The 18,264-nt window shown below is 45.1% G+C and overlaps 1 protein-coding gene across 2 annotated transcripts in view; it reads left to right on the forward strand.

Moving 5' to 3' along the window:
- The window catches only part of KIF3A (kinesin family member 3A), a 45,559-nt gene that overhangs the window by 833 nt on the left and 26,462 nt on the right, over positions 1-18,264 (forward strand). For both annotated transcript variants that reach the window (XM_075601108.1, XM_075601110.1), the window contains exon 2: positions 3,072-3,345. In XM_075601108.1, the coding sequence (XP_075457223.1) occupies positions 3,072-3,345 (274 nt within the window). The remainder of the gene's footprint in view (positions 1-3,071; positions 3,346-18,264) is intronic.

An 18,264-nucleotide genomic window follows, 5' to 3' on the forward strand; every position in this document is an offset into this window, starting at 1 on the left:
GTCTTCTGCCGGATACAGTCTCTTTAGATCAGCTCTCACTGGAGATGATCCCTGGACCGACATTACAGGCCATGGGCACCCGCAGCCATCCGAGCTCTTCCCCACCTCCCTAGCAGAGGCATAGGTATAGGTTCACCCTCCTCCACAGGGAATAGCACATGGGTAGGCCCCAATCTCATGCTCCCAGACGTGTGACCTGCCATCCTCAGCTGGAAGAAACAACCTCCAAATTTAGGGCGGTTCTGCCCTTAAGTACAGCCAGGATGCGGGCACACTGTTGTCCCAGCTACAACAGGATGTACCACTCCCTGCTGTCAATCAAGTGCAGTACCAAAGGTGAAGGGGAAAACCCCATACCAACTACTGGCAACCTGATAGTATTAAGGTTTACTGCCAGCCCATTGCGCAGAATAGTAGCTAGGGGGTACCCCGCTACGTACGTGCGTGCGTACTTACTTAAGTTAGGGTGGGTAAAAAAAGTGACAAAAACCCTCCACAGCAGAGCATATAGCAAATGGAAATATTACTGTATGCTCATTTGCATGTCTTAGACAGGTCTGCAACCCCGCCTTTCACCATTATCACCCAGCACACAGCACTTCCACTGCAGCAAGGGATTCTGGGAAATGACATGCAAATAAGCACACTGCCACTTTTTGCTTCAAAACAATTTTTAACATGGTTCCCTATAGGCTTAAGCTTGCTGCATGGTCGCAGCTTTGAGCACAGCCAGGGTTAAGATGCATAGCCATCAAACCCACCCACAGACAGTCGTTTCAACCTTAATGGGTCTCATCACTGTGGAGTTGGTTATACTGGCTATGCAAAAATGAAGCAATGAGGATGGGTTTTACCATACTTAGTTAAGTTATGGTGGGTAAGAACAGTGACAAAAACCATCTATCTTAACCCTGGCTGTGCTCAAAGCTGTGACCATGCAGCAAGCTTAATAAGCCTATAGGGAACCATGTTAATGGTTTTGATGCAAAAGGTGGCAGTGTGTACTCATTGGCATGTCATTTCCCAGAATCCCTTGCTGCAGTGGAAGCACTGTATGCTTGGTGATAATGGCGCAAGTCAGGATTGCAGACCTGTCTAAGGCTACGCTTATAGTGACGGTTATATCAGGCTGCGGTCGCTGGAAAAATCAAATTGAGATGACTTCCAGCGATTGCGACTAAGCCGTCGCATCGCGCTTACTATAAGTGCACCCAACGGCGGCAATGCATTTGTTTTGACACGGCGTCGCTGTCGCCGGCACTATAAGTGCAGCCTAAGACATGTGAATGCGCTCACAAGTGATCCTTTTAGTGTGTGTGTGTGTTTGCTGGGAATGTGTGTGTTAATACAGGTTTTTATTTAAACTCTTTACAGCATTGTGGCTCTATTGGCCACTGAAGCAATGCTTACCCTGGCAGCGATATTATGACCCCCTGTGTAAAATATTTAAAAAGGAAAATAAATAAAAATTTCAATACAAATAATCACTGCAGAATTCTTCTTTAAGAAACAAGATTCATGTTGTGGACATTTGTTGCTGAATGTGTTTACCCTGTTACTGCTAACTTATTCTGTTTGAATCCTTCATAGATGCAGTATAAATTTACATTGGATAATTTGGTGTATGTTCATCATAGCTATAATAGGTGACTCAGCCATTGGAGGCTTGTATTTGTAATAAGTGACCAAGTGTAGTTTGTGCTTATGGTAGATTAAATGACATCTTTATTATTGGGAATTAACATCCTCAGAAAATGTACATGCAGCAATATAGCTCAATACAAAGTTTGTTTCTAATCTCAAGCTACTTTTCATCAGAAAACAGCCCCCCCCCCCAAAAAAAAATAATAGTACAATATAATGCAGGGGGGCGCAAGATTATTTTAGGGGGTGCGGACTTCACGTATCTTTCCTCGGCGGCGCCGTGCCAACGCGGCGTGACCCCGTGCGTCATTTGACGCTGGATATTGGGTAAAGGGGAGGTGGGGGCGCGAGCATACAGTAGGTGCTGGCAGGCAGGGGAGTTGCAGCACAGAAAGTTTGCGCGCCCCTGGTATAATGTATTCATGCAAAACAGATCTTGTCCTTTTCTGTTCATACGGAATACCCATCAATAGCCTTTTTTTATATACAATAAGAAGCATGTTGGTTGCTATTCTATCGGCCAGACCTTTAAAGAGCTAGGGGGCCTATGCAGAGAGCAGCGAATTAAAAAATTGGAGAGTTTCAGAAAAAGTAGCTTTAATGGAGAGTTTTATTCTCCATATGCAGAAATGGGCGAAATCCGCTATTTTTAGCATTACTGCATGTGGAGAATTGTAAAGGAGGAGATTCGCGCAGCTGAAAGGGAGAGAAAAAAAAATCGCGCATTTTTTTTTTCTCCCTATAGCCGGCTTCTTGCCAACTTTAGTTGGCGGAGAAAATTGACGAAAATCGCGCCAAAAACAGCCGCTAGATGGCGAGCGCGCCTTTCTGAATTTGGATATTTTTCAGACTGGCGAGATGTAGTTTCTCACCAGCCGCGCGGCGAGATTTTTAAAACGAAAAAAAAAATGGCGCGTTTTCCGTTACTCGCCATTTTCGGCATTTTTCTGCGCGACTTTCGCCAAAAAATGGCGAGTTTTGAAATAGCGCTGCTCTCTGCATAGGCCCCTAGAAGTGTAATTCACTTGATAAAACAATGTACTGTAGCTTGTTTCATGTTTGAGAGTATTTGTAATGAACTGATTCTTGGAACTAGTCTATATACGTGCTTCTGTCGCTATCTCTTGCAAAAATAATGATAGAATAGGGTGTCAGTAAGAATATTGTTTTTATATAGCACCACACTGTACACATGGAGTGTACAGAATGCTGTAGGTACATTTTTCTGACTAGTAGAACCTAGAATCTAATATTTGGTACCTGATGCACAGGGAGATATAAAGGGATTCGCCCAAGCTGAAAAGAACCTGATACTTGTTCTTCGGACCGAGTTAACATCTTCAACGATAATGATGTTACCAATGCTTAATTATATTGTAGCAATGTTTTTTATTTATTTTATAATAAGCATGAATTGGGTTCCACAGATCAACAAAGGTGAAAAGCCGGAGTCGTGTGATAATGTGAAGGTCGTGGTGCGATGTCGTCCTTTGAACGAGCGGGAGAAAGCCATGAACAGCAAGATGGCAGTAAATGTGGATGAAATGAGAGGAACAATTGCTGTTCATAAAGTAGATTCTATGAATGAGCCTGCTAAGACTTTCACATTTGACACCGTTTTTGGACAAGATAGTAAACAGCTGGATGTTTACAACTTAACAGCCAGACCCATCATAGATTCTGTGCTAGAAGGCTACAATGGTATGTACCTTTTATGTTCTAACACAAATAATGTAAAGCGTTATAAGAAGAGAGCATGTGTACAAGGAAACAATTGCAATTTTGATGAATAATTGGTTAGCAAAAATATTTATTAGGCATTTATAGACCATACTTTGAATGATTTAAGATGCCTTAGTTTTATTGCAAATAGCCATTGCATATTTAATAGATTTTAAAAAGGAGATACAAATGAATAAAATACCATTTGAGCTCACCACACTTGTGTAGTAGTGGATTCATTAAAATTAGAGATTGAAGCTTCAGTCACAATGTTTAGCTTGTTAGGGCATGAACTGTTTTGTGTTGCTGCACTGCTGCTTCCAGTATCAGTGTGTTAACAGCATGAGAGATCAAAAGCGATCCACCGCTTACAAAACATGTTGGCATTTTCTATCGTAGTTTCAATTAGGGGAAATAGAAAGTTAGTATAGGGCAATATCAAAATGGTGTATGTAATGGCAGATTGTACAAAGGCAAACTGGGACAGGTAAGTTTAACGAGATCTACAAAATTAGTTGAAAATCATTATAAATTATGAAAGTCGGGTATTGATTGGATCATTGGATCTGCTTTTGTACTCTAACCATACCTACATACATTTCATGTTCGTCCCATGGCAGCGGTCACCAATGGGTTAAGTCCCACCCTCTAGCTGAGATAAGACAGAACAAACGACCTGTAGGAGATCGTATAATTAGCCACACCTCTCCTTTCCAGGCAGTGTTATTTTTTTGTTTTTTTTCTTCTGTCCTACTAGCTGAGCTAGAGTTTGTTTATTTATTTTTCCTACAAACTTTGGGGCTGACCTGACTGCCTTTTTCAGTCCTTACCACAGGAGTTCTCAGTCTCTCTCCCGCTGAGGACCTGATACTCTAACACCTGCGGGTTCTTGCCTGACGGGGGAAGCATGGAACAGGCTATGCTGGAAAGGCCGCACAGTCAGCAGCGAGCGCAGCAGAGGAAAATGCTGCCACATAGGGAACACGACATGACCGGAGAATTGATGCGCAGCTTGCCACCTGCACAGGCAGCATTTGCCTAAGCTTCTGAAACGCGTGCTTGGAGGCCCCAGTCACAGTCAGTCGTGACGTTGCGCAACTACTGGACCAAACCAGGAAGTGCAAGAGGCAGGCAGCACAGAGCGTTTAGTGCTGCCCTGAACTGAACACGTTGCAGGAAAACTCACAGGAGAAACTGAAGCTTGAATTAATCTCCAACTGGATTTTAATGCTATAATAGACTCTGTCTCTAGGATTACTATTCCAAGGGGGTTAAGTAGTCAACATTTTTCCATTTTTGTTTTCTGTACAAAAGAGAGACCAGTACACATGAATCTTGTATTCAGTACCCCAGACATCCAATCAGAGGAAGCGGTTGTTAGACCGGTTAAACCCACAGTTAGGGGAAAAATGGGTAAAAAGACTAAATACTGAGCTGCATGCAACAAGCTAGCGCTGGGAGGCAAGAAGCTCTGCGAGGGCTGCCTTAAAGTAGCAGCCAGGGAATCTGCAGAACCCATGGAGAATGTACTTACATGGATGAATATAGAGACAAAAAAAGAGTGCAGTTCACACCTCTTAGTATAGTAAATTTTGCTTTTACTTGGCACAAAGAATAAAATTGCACTTACAAACGTCCGTGCATACCAGGCAGACACAGTGCAGCTGGTGGGATCTTTGTAGCATTGGTACTGCATGCAGGGATCCTCCGTCACTCTCCTAAGCTCGTCCGCCAGTATGGACTCTCTGGAGACACTTCTCTGGTGCTTCCGCACCTCGTGTGCACACATAGTGCGTCCGCGTCATAGCATCCTGATGTCACAGCGACCTAATCGTCCTTTGTGAGTGATGGAGCAGGGGGGATGGTCTCAGCTCCACAGGCTATCCTTACTCATGCACACCGTCCCAGCTCTGTTCCCACAGCCTGCTAAACAACCAGCCATGGTTCATCTCTATTATTCATAACTTGGCTGTGCTAGATTTATTTATTGGCTTACAGAGTACTGAATGCTAAATGCATTTGATCCTCATGAATATCCAGGAAAACTTGGATCTACATGAAATCTTTTTTGCAAATGTTTTTATTTATATGTTTATGGTGTATGCCTTCCTGATTTAAGTAATGATATCTTCAAAATGAAAATAATAAAACAATTGGGAGGTGACATAAAATATATTTCCTTGCCGCAAGAAATGAAGCAATCCCAAGATTTAAGAATAAGAACTGAATATGCAGAGCTGTAGAAGACAATACGTAAATGAATAACTGAAGATGTAAGGAAATTGAACTGGGACATGGTGAAGACTTTTGAGATTAAAATCTTGAAGACAAAGCAGTGATTTATGGTTGGAAAGAAGCAAATTATTGCACTCAAACAAGACTATCGATTAACAATAAAAGGCTGTGTACTTATAAAGAGAGTTGAGTACTCCTACATGAAATTTGTATCTGAACACAGATAAAACAGCATTATCCAGCAGAGGACAAGCGAGAAGAAACCACCAATGATGTACCATGTGTCCTTCCAGAAGAAGAGAGAAAAGCCATAAAATCCATGAAGAATGGGAAGGCTCCCAGGGAAAATGGAATTACAACTGAAAGCTTGAAAGAAGCTGGGGAAGAAATAGAAAAACAGATCCTTACAAAACTCTTTTTATATGCTGTTTGAACGGGGAAATTCCGGAGTAATGCCATAGTGATTCTTGTCCAAAAGAAGGGAGACGAGGAAGACCTCAAGAACTACACACCAAGCAGTCTACTTCCCATTACTTGCAAGATTTTTACAAAAATACTCCCTAATCGACTACAACCTGCAGCGGATTTTAAAATCCACCACTCCTAAGCACTTAGCTGTGGCGACTGCCTTCTTGCTGCCACCCTCTTTCTCCTTCTGAACCGCCGTCACCAACATTATGTCGCATGGCATCGCGTTGCCATAGTGACGCAACAACATTTGACGCTGCGCCATCTCGTTGCCATGGCAATGAGATGCCGTGTTAACGTTTGTGGCGTCATTTGATGCTGCGGTTCAGAAGGAGGAGGGCGGCAGCTGTGGCACCCACCTCCTTGCTAAGTGCCTTTCCATCTGGCCCTATAGGCCCGAGAGTGCGGCAAACGTCTATGGGGGTGGACATTTTTGACACCTCAAAATGTTGCTGTCCTAGGCCCGGGCCTAATTGGAAATCCGCCACTGAGTATAACAGACGTTGGACTACACCCAGCCTAGAGAACAAGCTGGATTTCACAGTGGATCCAATGCAGTGGACCACATCCAATTTGTACAAGAAATTATTTCCCAACGTAATGAATACAATCTACCACTCATCTTTAGTGTTTGTATATTACGAAAAAGCATTTGGATCTGTTTACACCTCGGCGGTCATAGATGCATTAAGAAGACAATGTTGCAGAAGCGTACATGGATATTATAAAGAACATTTACGGGAATGCCACTGCAACCATTAGATTACATGAAAATACAAGCAAGATCAGGATCAGCCAGGGAGCCAGGCAGGGATACACTATTTTCACTGCAATACTGGAGTTGTTTAAGTTTGGGAAGAAAACTGAATCAAATTCAAAGGTGAATATCACATTTCAGAACTCGCCAAAGCAAGTAATAATGTCGCCTCCATATGAATCTCAGCAAGACCAAAGTAATTGAAAGAACTTGCCCTGCCAATTGGAAAAAGGGCTAGAGGCCTTGTGACTGGATACACACACAGCACCACACTGCTGACTTCCCGGGAAGCTTTGGAACCACGCCCTGGCACTGCTAGCGTTAAAACGTACAGGCCCGGGAAACGAAAGAAATGAAACGGCACGCACGCAATGTTTCAAATCCTTTGTCTCAGTTTATTTAGTATAAGGCATATATATACATACAAAGAAAACATTGGTTAGAGGCGTAACTTGGGTTAGAGGCGTGATTTAGGGCCAAGACAAGTTAGTGGGGTGATCTTTGGGGCGTAAATCTCCCAGTTCCTACGTTATATACAACCTTGGTTTCCATGGCAGCTATGTGGGGGGATTCTGCCTCCCAAAGTATTAGTCTCATACTACTGATTAAAACAGTAAAAAGCTGACCACAGAAGAAAATGTATCAGCAAAAAGCTCTCACATGAGAAAATATATTTCAGCAAAAAGCTGACTACATGATTTTAGCTAGCCAGTGCAGACAAAATGGATGGTTTAACACAAATGCAGCTTCTGGCCTTTTCTACTGTCACTAACAGGGATGTTCAACAAATGTGTAAAGTCTGCAAAGATTCAAATAAATGCAAAGTCAAATAGAAGTCAAAGATTGTCTACCTTGGCCGGCAAATGGCAATGGATGGTAACCTTTTTAAATGAAATCAATAGGAGAATGAAGATGGGATGGAGCACATTTGGAAGAAACAAGATCATATTTCAAGGAAACCTTCCACTGTGCCTCAAGAAGAAACTTTTTGACCAGTATATTCTGCCGGTGCTCATGTATGAATGTAAAACTTGAATCCTAAGTGCAAGGATAATTCTGAGGCTTCAGATAACGCAAAGAAGTATGGATATGTATCCTGGTTGTTACCCAAAAAGACAGGAAAAAGAATGAATGGGTTGGAAACAAACAAGTGTGTGACATCACGCGGGTGAAGAAATATAAAATGGCAGTGGGCTGGACGTAACGCAAGAAGAATTGACTATCGTTGGACAAAACTTGTACTCCACTGGATTCTAAACGCTTAAAAGACCAAGGCGACGACCAAAAGTAAGATGGGAGGATATAATCAGAAAATTTGTTGGAGCAATATGGAGAAGAGGCTTGCCACAGCCGTACCTGGATATCAATATCTATATAATACTATTACATCTATCAAACAAGTGGTTCCAAGTGTGCAGTCTCTTCAAATGGCATCTTTTTAGATGCTCAAAAGTGTCAGCAAATACCCACTTGCAGCTTTAATCTTGAATGGGTACTCCGTTCGTTAGCAATGAAATCCAGCTTGAACGGTAAAAAAAGGGAAGAACAGAGACGAAGCACACTTGGGGTAAGATATATATATATATATATATATATATATATATATATATATATATATATATATATATATATATATATATGTTAACTCAGTATTATGGTTGGCCCATCCTTTAGCTTCTTTGCATACCCAGTTAATCAACCCCACACTGATGAGACCCATTAAGGTCGAAACAGCTGTCTGTGGGTGGTTTTCTGGGTATGCACCTTAACCCTGGCTGTGCTCAAAGCTGTGACCATGCAGCAAGCTTAAGCCTATAGGGAACCATGTTAAAAATGGTTTTCGAAGGAAAAAGTGGCACTGTGTGCTCATTTGTATGTCATTTCCCAGAATCCCTTGCTGCAGTGGAAGTCCTGTGTGCTGGGTGATAATGGGGAAAGGCGGGGTTGCAGACCTGCCTAAGACATGCAGATGAGCATACAGTTGTATTTACATTTATTTATATATATATATATATATATATATATATATATATATATATATATATATATATATACAAATGTAAATACAACTGTATGCTCATCTGCATGTCTTAGGCAGGTCTGCAACCCCGCCTTTCCCCATTATCACCCAGCACACAGCACTTCCACTGCAGCAAGGGATTCTGGGAAATGACATGCAAATGAGCACACAGTGCCACTTTTTGCTTCAAAAACCATTTTTAACATGGTTCCTTATATATATATATATTCAAATATCAAAAGTAGCTTCCGAAACGTTCAATTCATAAAATGGTGGTCCATGGAGTACGAGTCCTGTGGTCCGTTGATGGAAGGCAGCAGAGACCGCGTGCACCAGGTCCTCAGACCAATGATCGAGACCCAGAACTTCCAGGAGCGTCTAAGCGCAACAACGTGGTGACAAGCACTGACAGAACCTCTGTGTTTCACATGTAAACGTGCTTAATCAGGGTCTTACGTCACTATGGTAGTCGCTCCCTTATATACCCATACTGGGTCGTTAACTAATTGGACCAAGATGAACTATGGTCTACAATACATATTCGTATATACAATCCAATAATAGATTTAAAGGGGTTAAAATCACATATTTTGATTACCATTAATTCCCAATATGAATTTAAAAATAAAAATGGAAACATAAATAGCGATGTATAGCTATCCTAATTTAATTTAACTGCTGAAAAATTAAGGGAATAGTTATTATCCTCTCGAAATGAGGATTAAAATAAATGTATACATTTTATGTAAATACAAGCATGCAATGATCAAAAATTATTGAATGCTCTTAAATCGTCAAGTACTATTTACTGTATATGATTAAGTGTACATATATGAAAAAAAAGCTGTGTGTGTGCTGTGCACGCGCATAGTAAGTGAAACTTCTTTGACTTTTGTCACAGAAATTGTATTTGTGTTGGTGATGTTTTAATTAAAAATCAAAATACAATTTCATTGACAAAACGCAAATAAATTTGACTTATAATGCGCGTGCTCGGCACACATCCCCTGTATTAGCTATTTGCACTAAGTGTGAATTCCTTGTGTGTATGTGTGTCAGCCAGTGTGTGTATGTGTATCAGTCAGTGTGTGTATGTGTATCAGTCAGTGTGTGTGTGTGTATGTATGTATGTATGTATGTATGTATGTATGTCAGTCAGTCAGTCAGTCAGTGTGTGTATGTATGTCAGTGTGTGTGTGTGGGGGGGGGGTGGGGGTGTGTGTCTGGGGGGTGTGGTGTGTGTGGGAGGGGGGTGGTGTGTGTGTGGGGGTGGTGGTGTGTGTGTGTGGGTGGTGGTGTGTGTGTGTGTGTGGGGGGGGGTGGTGTGTGTGTGTGGGGAGGGGGGTGGTGTGTGTGTGTGTGTGGGGGTGGGGGTGGGTGGTGTGTGTGTGGGGGGGGGGGTGGTGTGTGTGTGTGGGGGGGTGGTGTGTGTGGGTGGGGTGTGGGGGGGAGGGGGGTGCTAGTGGGGGGGGTGGTGTGTGTGTGTGTGGGGGGGGGGGTGGTGTGTGTGTGGGGGGGGTGGTGTGTGTGTGGGGGGGGGGGTGGTGTGTGTGGGGGGGGGGGGTGGTGTGTGTGGGGGGGGTGGTGTGTGTGTGGGGTGGTGTGTGTGGGGGGGGTGTGTATGTGGTGGGGGGTGTGTGTGTGGGGGGCGGGTGGTGTGTGTGTGTGTGTGTGTGTGTGTGTGTGTGTGTGTGGGGGTGGTGTGTGTGTGGGGGTGGTGTGGGGGGTGTGTGTGTGGTGTGTGTGTGTGTGTGTGTGTGGTGGTGTGTGTGTGGGGGGTCTGGGGTCAGTCAGTGTGTGTGTGGTGGTGTGTGTGTGTGGGGGGGTCTGGGGTCAGTCAGTGTGTGTGGGGGTCTGGGGTGGGGTCAGTCAGTGTGTGGGGGTCTGGGGTGGTGTCAGTCAGTCAGTGTGTGTGGGGGTCTGGGGGGGGTCAGTCAGTGTGTCTGGGGGGGGTCAGTCAGTGTGTGTGGAGGTCTGGGGGGGTCAGTCAGTGTGTGTGGGGGTCTGGGGGGGGTCCGTCAGTGTGTGTGGGGGTCTGGGAGGGGTCAGTCAGTGTCTGCGGGGGTCAGTCAGTGTGTGTGTGGGGGTCTGTGGGGGTCAGTCAGTGTGTGTGGGGGTCTGGGGGGGTCAGTCAGTGTGTGTGGGGGTCTGGGGGGTTCAGTCAGTGTGTGTGGGGGTCTGGGGGGGTCAGTCAGTGTGTGTGGGGGTCTGGGGGGTCAGTCAGTGTGTGTGGGGGTCTGGGGGGTTCAGTCAGTGTGTGTGGGGGTCTGGGGGGGTCAGTCAGTGTGTGTGGGGGTCTGGGCGGGTCAGTCAGTGTGTGTGTGGGGGCCTGGGGGGGTCAGTCAGTGTGTGTGGGCGTCTGGGCGGGTCAGTCAGTGTGTGTCGGGGTCTGGGCGGGTCAGTCAGTGTGTGTCGGGGTCTGGGGGGTTCAGTCAGTGTGTGTGGGGGTCTGGGGGGGGTCAGTCAGTGTGTGTGGGTGTCTGGGGGGGTCAGTCAGTGTGTGTGGGTGTCTGGGGGGTCAGTCAGTGTGTGGGGGAGTCCGGGGGGGGTCAGTCAGTGTGTGGGGTGGTCCGGGGGGGGGTCAGTCAGTGTGTGGGGTGGTCCGGGGGGGGGTCAGTCAGTGTGTGGGGTGGTCCGGGGGGGGTCAGTCAGTGTGTGGGGTGGTCCGGGGGGGGTCAGTCAGTGTGTGGGGGGGGCCCGGGGGGGGTCAGTCAGTGTGTGGGGGGGCGCGGGGGCGGGGTCAGTCAGTGTGTGGGGGGGGTCAGTCAGTGTGTGGGGGTCTGGGGTGGGGTCAGTCAGTGTGTGTGGGGGTCTAGGGGGGGGTCAGTCAGTGTGTGGGGGTCTGGGGGGGGTCAGTCAGTGTGTGGGGGGGCCCGGGGGGGGGTCAGTCAGTGTGTGGGGGGGGTCAGTCAGTGTGTGTGGGGGTCTGGGGTGGGGTCAGTCAGTGTGTGGGGGTCTGGGGTGGGGTCAGTCAGTGTGTGTGGGGGTCTAGGGGGGGGTCAGTCAGTGTGTGGGGGTCTGGGGGGGGTCAGTCAGTGTGTGTGTGGGGGTCTGGGGGGTGGTCAGTCAGTGTGTGTGGGGGTCTGGGGGGGGGGGTCAGTCAGTGTGTGTGGAGGTATGGGGGGGTCAGTCAGTGTGTGTGGGGGTCTGGGGGTTCCGTCAGTGTGTGTGGGGGTCTGGGAGGGGTCAGTCAGTGTTTGGGGGGGTCAGTCAGTGTGTGTGTGGGGGTCTGGGGGGGTCAGTCAGTGTGTGTGGGGGTCTGGGGGGGTCAGTCAGTGTGTGTGGGGGTCTGGGGGGGTCAGTCAGTGTGTGTGGGGGTCTGGGGGGGTCAGTCAGTGTGTGTGGGGGTCTGAGGGGGTCAGTCAGTGTGTGTGGGGGTCTGGGGGGGTCAGTCAGTGTGTGTGGAGGTCTGGGTGGGTCAGTCAGTGTGTGTGGGGGTCTGGGGGGTTCAGTCAGTGTGTGTGGGGGTCTGGGGGGGTCAGTCAGTGTGTGTGGGGGTCTGGGCGGGTCAGTCAGTGTGTGTGTGGGGGTCTGGGGGGGTCAGTCAGTGTGTGTGGGGGTCTGGGGGGGTCAGTCAGTGTGTGTGGGGGTCTGGGAGGTTCAGTCAGTGTGTGGGGGTCTGGGCGGGTCAGTCAGTGTGTGTGGGGGTCTGGGGGGGTCAGTCAGTGTGTGTGGGGTTCTGGGGGGTTCAGTCAGTGTGTGTGTGGGGGTCTGGGGGGGTCAGTCAGTGTGTGTGGGTGTCTGGGGGGGTCAGTCAGTGTGTGTGGGTGTCTGGGGGGGTCAGTCAGTGTGTGTGGGTGTCTGGGGGGGTCAGTCAGTGTGTGTGGGTGTCTGGGGTGGTCAGTCAGTGTGTGGGGGAGTCCGGGGGGGTCAGTCAGTGTGTGGGGTGGTCCGGGGGGGGGTCAGTCAGTGTGTGGGGGGGTCCGGGGGGGGGGGGTCAGTCAGTGTGTGGGGGGGTCCGTCAGTGTGTGGGGGGTCCGCGCGGGTTGCGCCCGGGTTTGCACCGTGTGCCACCGCTTCCTGGGGGGCCCGCAAACGCCCGCGTCACTGGAGGGCTGAATGGCTCCGCTGCCAGCCGCTTCTGCGCATGTGTGGCGTCCTTCAGCGGAGCCATCACCGCCATCATGCGCGGCATGGCAGCGGTCGTGGAAGTTAGGCGGGCCGTTAGGAGCGGCGGCGGCGGCTATCGCCGCTGCATATGTCAGCAGCCGGGGGTGTGGGGGGTGTGGGGGGGGGGGGGTTTGGGGTGCTGTGACGGCAATTAGGAGCGGCGCCGCTGCCAGCCACTTCTGCGCATGTGGCGTCCTTCAGCGGCGCCATCACAACTGCGCGGCATGGCAGCGGTCGTGGAAGTTAGGCGGGCCGTTAGGAGCCGCATATGTCAGCAGCCAGGGTGTGGCTATGAAGTGCAAAGCCCTCACAATTCTGGACCCCCAAGAAATGCTCCAGGAAATGAGTCTGGTTTGTCCTTCACTACAAAATTCTTCTTGATATTTGTTTATATTTCTCAAATGTTCAAATATTCTTATCTTCAAGCTTCTAATAGTTTTCCCCACACATTTGCAATCCACAATCACATTGCAATAACTATAAAACAAACTTTGTGTTGCAATTCATAAAATAATCTATATCAAATTTCTTCCCAGTTACTGTCGAATGGAATTTATTAGAGGGTCTCGTAGACATACATCCCGAACAATTAAATCAGCTGTTTGGCCTAGAAGACTGAACGTAGAAGCACCCCATATTAGATACACAGGGTGATAGATGATATATATGAGTAACAAAATGAAAATGAAAAATTCCCTTGATAGAGAAAAAATACATTTACAATAAAGGGTTATACACCATTTGGAGGTGTGGTTGTATACACTTCTGATACGGCGCATTTAGGTGCTCATATATAACTAACAGACGAATGTGGGAGCAATTTCATAGTTCTGCAAGTATTACATTATAAAGTGCTCCTTACAGCGTCACAATAAGTGTTATGTAAACATTTTTTTAGAAATAGTTTGCTTTCCTGTGTGTTTCGCCATTTATTTTGAAATGTATTGCACATATGCAAGAATGTTTTAGAAATAAAAGTAGGAGTGACACACATTCAAAGTCAAGTGTACAGTACAGCAAGTACAATTAGTGAGTCGATAATTTGTGTAAAGGAACATGAACCCATGCATGCATAGTAAAACAGAAGCACATAGGACAAAGAGCACCATAAAAATAAGAGAACAGTCCTTGGCGCACTACCAGATCAATGAACCTGGATAAAGAGTCCAAAACCTCTGAATAACGTCCGTATGTCACACTGATGTTAATCTTGGACTCTCTTGGAAGTGAATCAGTATCTGAAAACAAATGAGACAGGAAAAACCATTGCGCAGTATCCCTGGTTTTGGAGATCACACAAAAATAGAAGCTAACTACTTACATAAAAGCAGAAAGCATAGACCTTGAAAGGTATCTTTGTCTTGTGCTTCAGTGTATGGGACTGGACAGCAGTGGGTCTCTGTTTCCTCTGCACTCCTGTCTTCTTTTATGCTTTCTGCTTTTATGTAAGTAGTTAGCTTCTATTTTTGTGTGATCTCCAAAACCACGGATACTGCGCAATAGTTTTTCCTGTCTTATTTGTTTTCAGATACTGATTCACTTCCAAGAGAGTCCAAGATTAACATCAGTGTGTCATACGGACGTTATTCAGAGGTTTTGGACTCTTTATCCAGGTTCATTGATCTGGTAGTGCGCCAAGGACTGTTCTCTAATTTTTCATTATTCCCCATTAGCCCATATGGATAGGCTTGTTGTTTGTCCTTAGGCAGCCACCCCCTTGCTTCATTCACATGTTTTTTGGGGGTTCAATATTGTTTATTTTGTTTATTGCACTATAGTGGTTATTAATCCTTTGTATCATTGCACTATTTAGTTCAATCACCGTTTTGTAAATAGGTTGAGCGCTTAGTATATGTGTTAGTTTAATTTTCAAACCAGAGACAGAACATGAAACACAGACAGAGCTCAGTGCACATCCAGTGAAACTTATACACGGTAAAGTGCCTAAATATATATGTATAGATATCTATTAAATAATGGTCTGCCGTGTAGTGGCTCAGGGGCTTACAACACTTTGGCCAAAATGTTAAACTAAAAGACCATTTTATTTAATAGATATCTATATATACATATATATTTAGGCACTGTACCGTGTATAAGTTTCACTGGATATGCACTGTCTGTGTTCCATGTTCTGCCTCTGGTTTTAAATATATATTGCCATGCTCTGCAGCACTTCTCTGTGACACTTATATGCTTATATATATGTTGTGGTTATTTTGGGGGTTCAATATGAGCTTGTAGGTGTCCTGTATGTTTTAGTTTAATTTTCATCATTATCTATCACCATAAAAATAATGCCACAGTTAAATAAGAAATATCAATGGAGATGAAAAACTTTCACTCAGAGTGTGTAAAAGATGCTTATCTGGAGGTATCATCCTGGTGTGGACGGGCTCTGTAGTCTCAGATGTTTGCCTGACCTCTTTTGCCGCTGATAGTCCAGCCTGCGTGTATCCCAGAGGATTATTTCTGATGATCGGCAGATCCAGCAGCATCCCTCTGTGATGTGCTGGGGGTCCCTCACACTCTGGTGCTGGTGTCCCACCGCGTGTATCATTTTTACAAGGTAGGTTCCAACTAGAACCTGAAAAGATCCTATATCTAGCACTTGCTGTGGAAAGGAATAGATGGACTCGTAGTCTGTGAGATTCCAAATGTCTAGATATAGGATCTTGTTTAAAATGCCAAGTTAAAACATCAAAATAAATCAATTATGTACAACAATGTGTAATGGTTCAAATGTATTAATCACAACACACATCAAATATCCCCGTAACCCTGCACTATAAATCTAAAAATGTTCTTACATAGAGTGTAGGAAAAGTGTACTAGAAATGTAATATAAAGGAATACAGGTGGTCCTCGGTATCCGACGACCCGCTTTCTGTCGAATGCCTTAGCCGATGCCACGTAATGCAGACCACTGGACGCATTTTCTGATGTCGGACCCGCTTATCCGACGGTCACTGCTGCTGACTCACACAGACCCGCAATCCAACGGTCGGTTATCTGGGGGCATTTTGCGGGACACATTACGTCGGAGAAGCGAGGACTGGCTGTACATGTAAATGATTGATTTATTTTAGAGGCATTGCATGTTGGTTTAAATAATGCAATTTGAGTGGTCAATTATCACATGTAGTGAAATATGGTTGGCTCCTGGTGACTGGATAGTGCCCCAGAACAGTCTAGTGCTTATCACCAATTGATATAAAACCTAGTGAATACTAGGTATTGATATGCATGTAACACAGCACACAATTCTAAATGGACATGCTTGATGGAAAAAGAACATTGTCCTGAACATATAAATATGTGTGTAAATGAATATATATATATATATATATATATATATATCTAATCTCTGTAGTGTCTGCAGAAGAGTGGGGGGGGGGGGGGGAATAGCAGCCCCTATAGAGAAAATGATCTAGTATATACTGTGTATGAGAAGTGTAGAAAAAGATCTCCTAGGTTATGTGACTACCTCAGTACTAGAATATATAGCCCGTGTGTGTGGCGAAAAAGAACAGAGCATAGACACCCTAATCACTGTGTATCCTACAAATGCTGCCACATCAGTCTCCAGGTTAAGTCCTAGTGGTGCTAGAGTGGGTAGGGAGTTGATCCAGAAGGTCCCACGGCGGCACAATTTATTGAGTCGGTCTCTGCCTCTTGCATTCAGATTTACTGACTGCTTCTAGTCCCTTGATCGAAAGGCCATCAGTTTTACATTCATGCAAATCCAAAAAGTGTTTTGAAACCCTCTGTGTCTCTAAACCCTTTTCTAGATTTCATCTGTGTTCAAGGAAGCAAGTATTTAGTGGTCTTTTGGTTCTCCCCACATATTGCTGTCTACACGGACATTCTAGTACATAAACAATGTGTGTGCTGTTACAGTTAATAAATTATTTTATCGTGTTTTACCTGTAACACATGACAGTGCACTGTGTCAGAATGTAAACAGGTGATGCATTTGAAATCGCCTTGGGGTTATTTCGTGAGCGAGTTTATCGGAATGTTATCGCTTTCTGATCTTTTTAAGACAGTGGGTGTTTAAAATGTTCTTTCAATTTCGCTTCGTTCTAAGAAATTATCCTTGGATGGTTGGGTAAAGCTTTCTGTAAAATAACAACATTTAAAAAAAAGACTCCAATGTTTATTTAAATTGTTTCTAATGTGCTCGCTCCCTTATTGAACTGAGTGATAACAGAGGCTTCAAAGATATCTGATTCTGGTCTCTTCGATTTTTGAGGGTCAAGATATTCTCCCTATTTAGACCCAGTTTCTGTTATTAGCAGCTCATTGTAATTTTTATCCTGAAACCTGGCCTTCATCTCTTCTGCCTGTTTAACAAAGTCTGTCTCACTTGTACAATTTGCTCTTAATCTCTGAAATTGGCCAAATGGTATATTGTCTATCTATTTCTCATAGTGGCTACTCTTTGCATCAATGGATAAACCAACTCCCTTCCCATTTAGTACCACCCCAAATAGTCCAGCAGATACTATCCCTGACACTCTAGATCAGCTTGTAGAACTGGAGAGGGAATGCAGCAGCCAACAGTGTTTGAATAGTGGTTTTAAAAATAAATTCAAATTCTATCCACTTCACTCGAGGTGTGCATTGAAAATTGTAACCAGAGCGTCCGTAAAGATTTTGTGGCCATGTGCCAAAAAGAGAATCTACAGTATCAAGATTAACATTGAAAGTGTTATGGGCAATAATGAAAATGTATTTTGACAGTCTGATAACGGTGGAGGCCTAGTAATCCAAAACAGGGTGCATCTATAGGAAAATGTAAGAAAGATCCCACCACTATATTTGTAGAGGATCTCAGAATAATTCTGAAACTGGCAAGAAGGGAATGGATCATTACTCTACAGGAATAAAAGTTTCTGTTCACACCTTGTCATCCTGGTATTATATCATTTACCAAAGATACAAAAATCGGTACATTTTCCACCTGGTCGTCCAATTATTTCGGGGATTGGTTCTGTCTCCAGTAACAATTCAGAGCATATCAACAACTTTCTACAGCCCATAGTATGTCAACTCGGATCCTACCTCAGAGACACGAATCAGCTTTTACAGTTAACACAAGACATTGAATGGAATTCAACATACATATGGGCAACATGTGACGTACACGCCCTGTATACCTGTAGCAACCACACATTGGGTATGGAAGCATCTGAGTATCATCTGAATGTATATGGCCTCTTACCTGTAAAACAAAGAGATTGTATCTTAAACAACAACTATTTTCTGTTTGAGAGATTTTTACCTGCAGCTGTGCATGACAGTG

Source organism: Ascaphus truei, chromosome 5 (genome assembly GCF_040206685.1).
Source record: "Ascaphus truei isolate aAscTru1 chromosome 5, aAscTru1.hap1, whole genome shotgun sequence".
In the NCBI taxonomy this organism is placed as follows: Eukaryota; Metazoa; Chordata; class Amphibia; order Anura; family Ascaphidae; genus Ascaphus; species Ascaphus truei.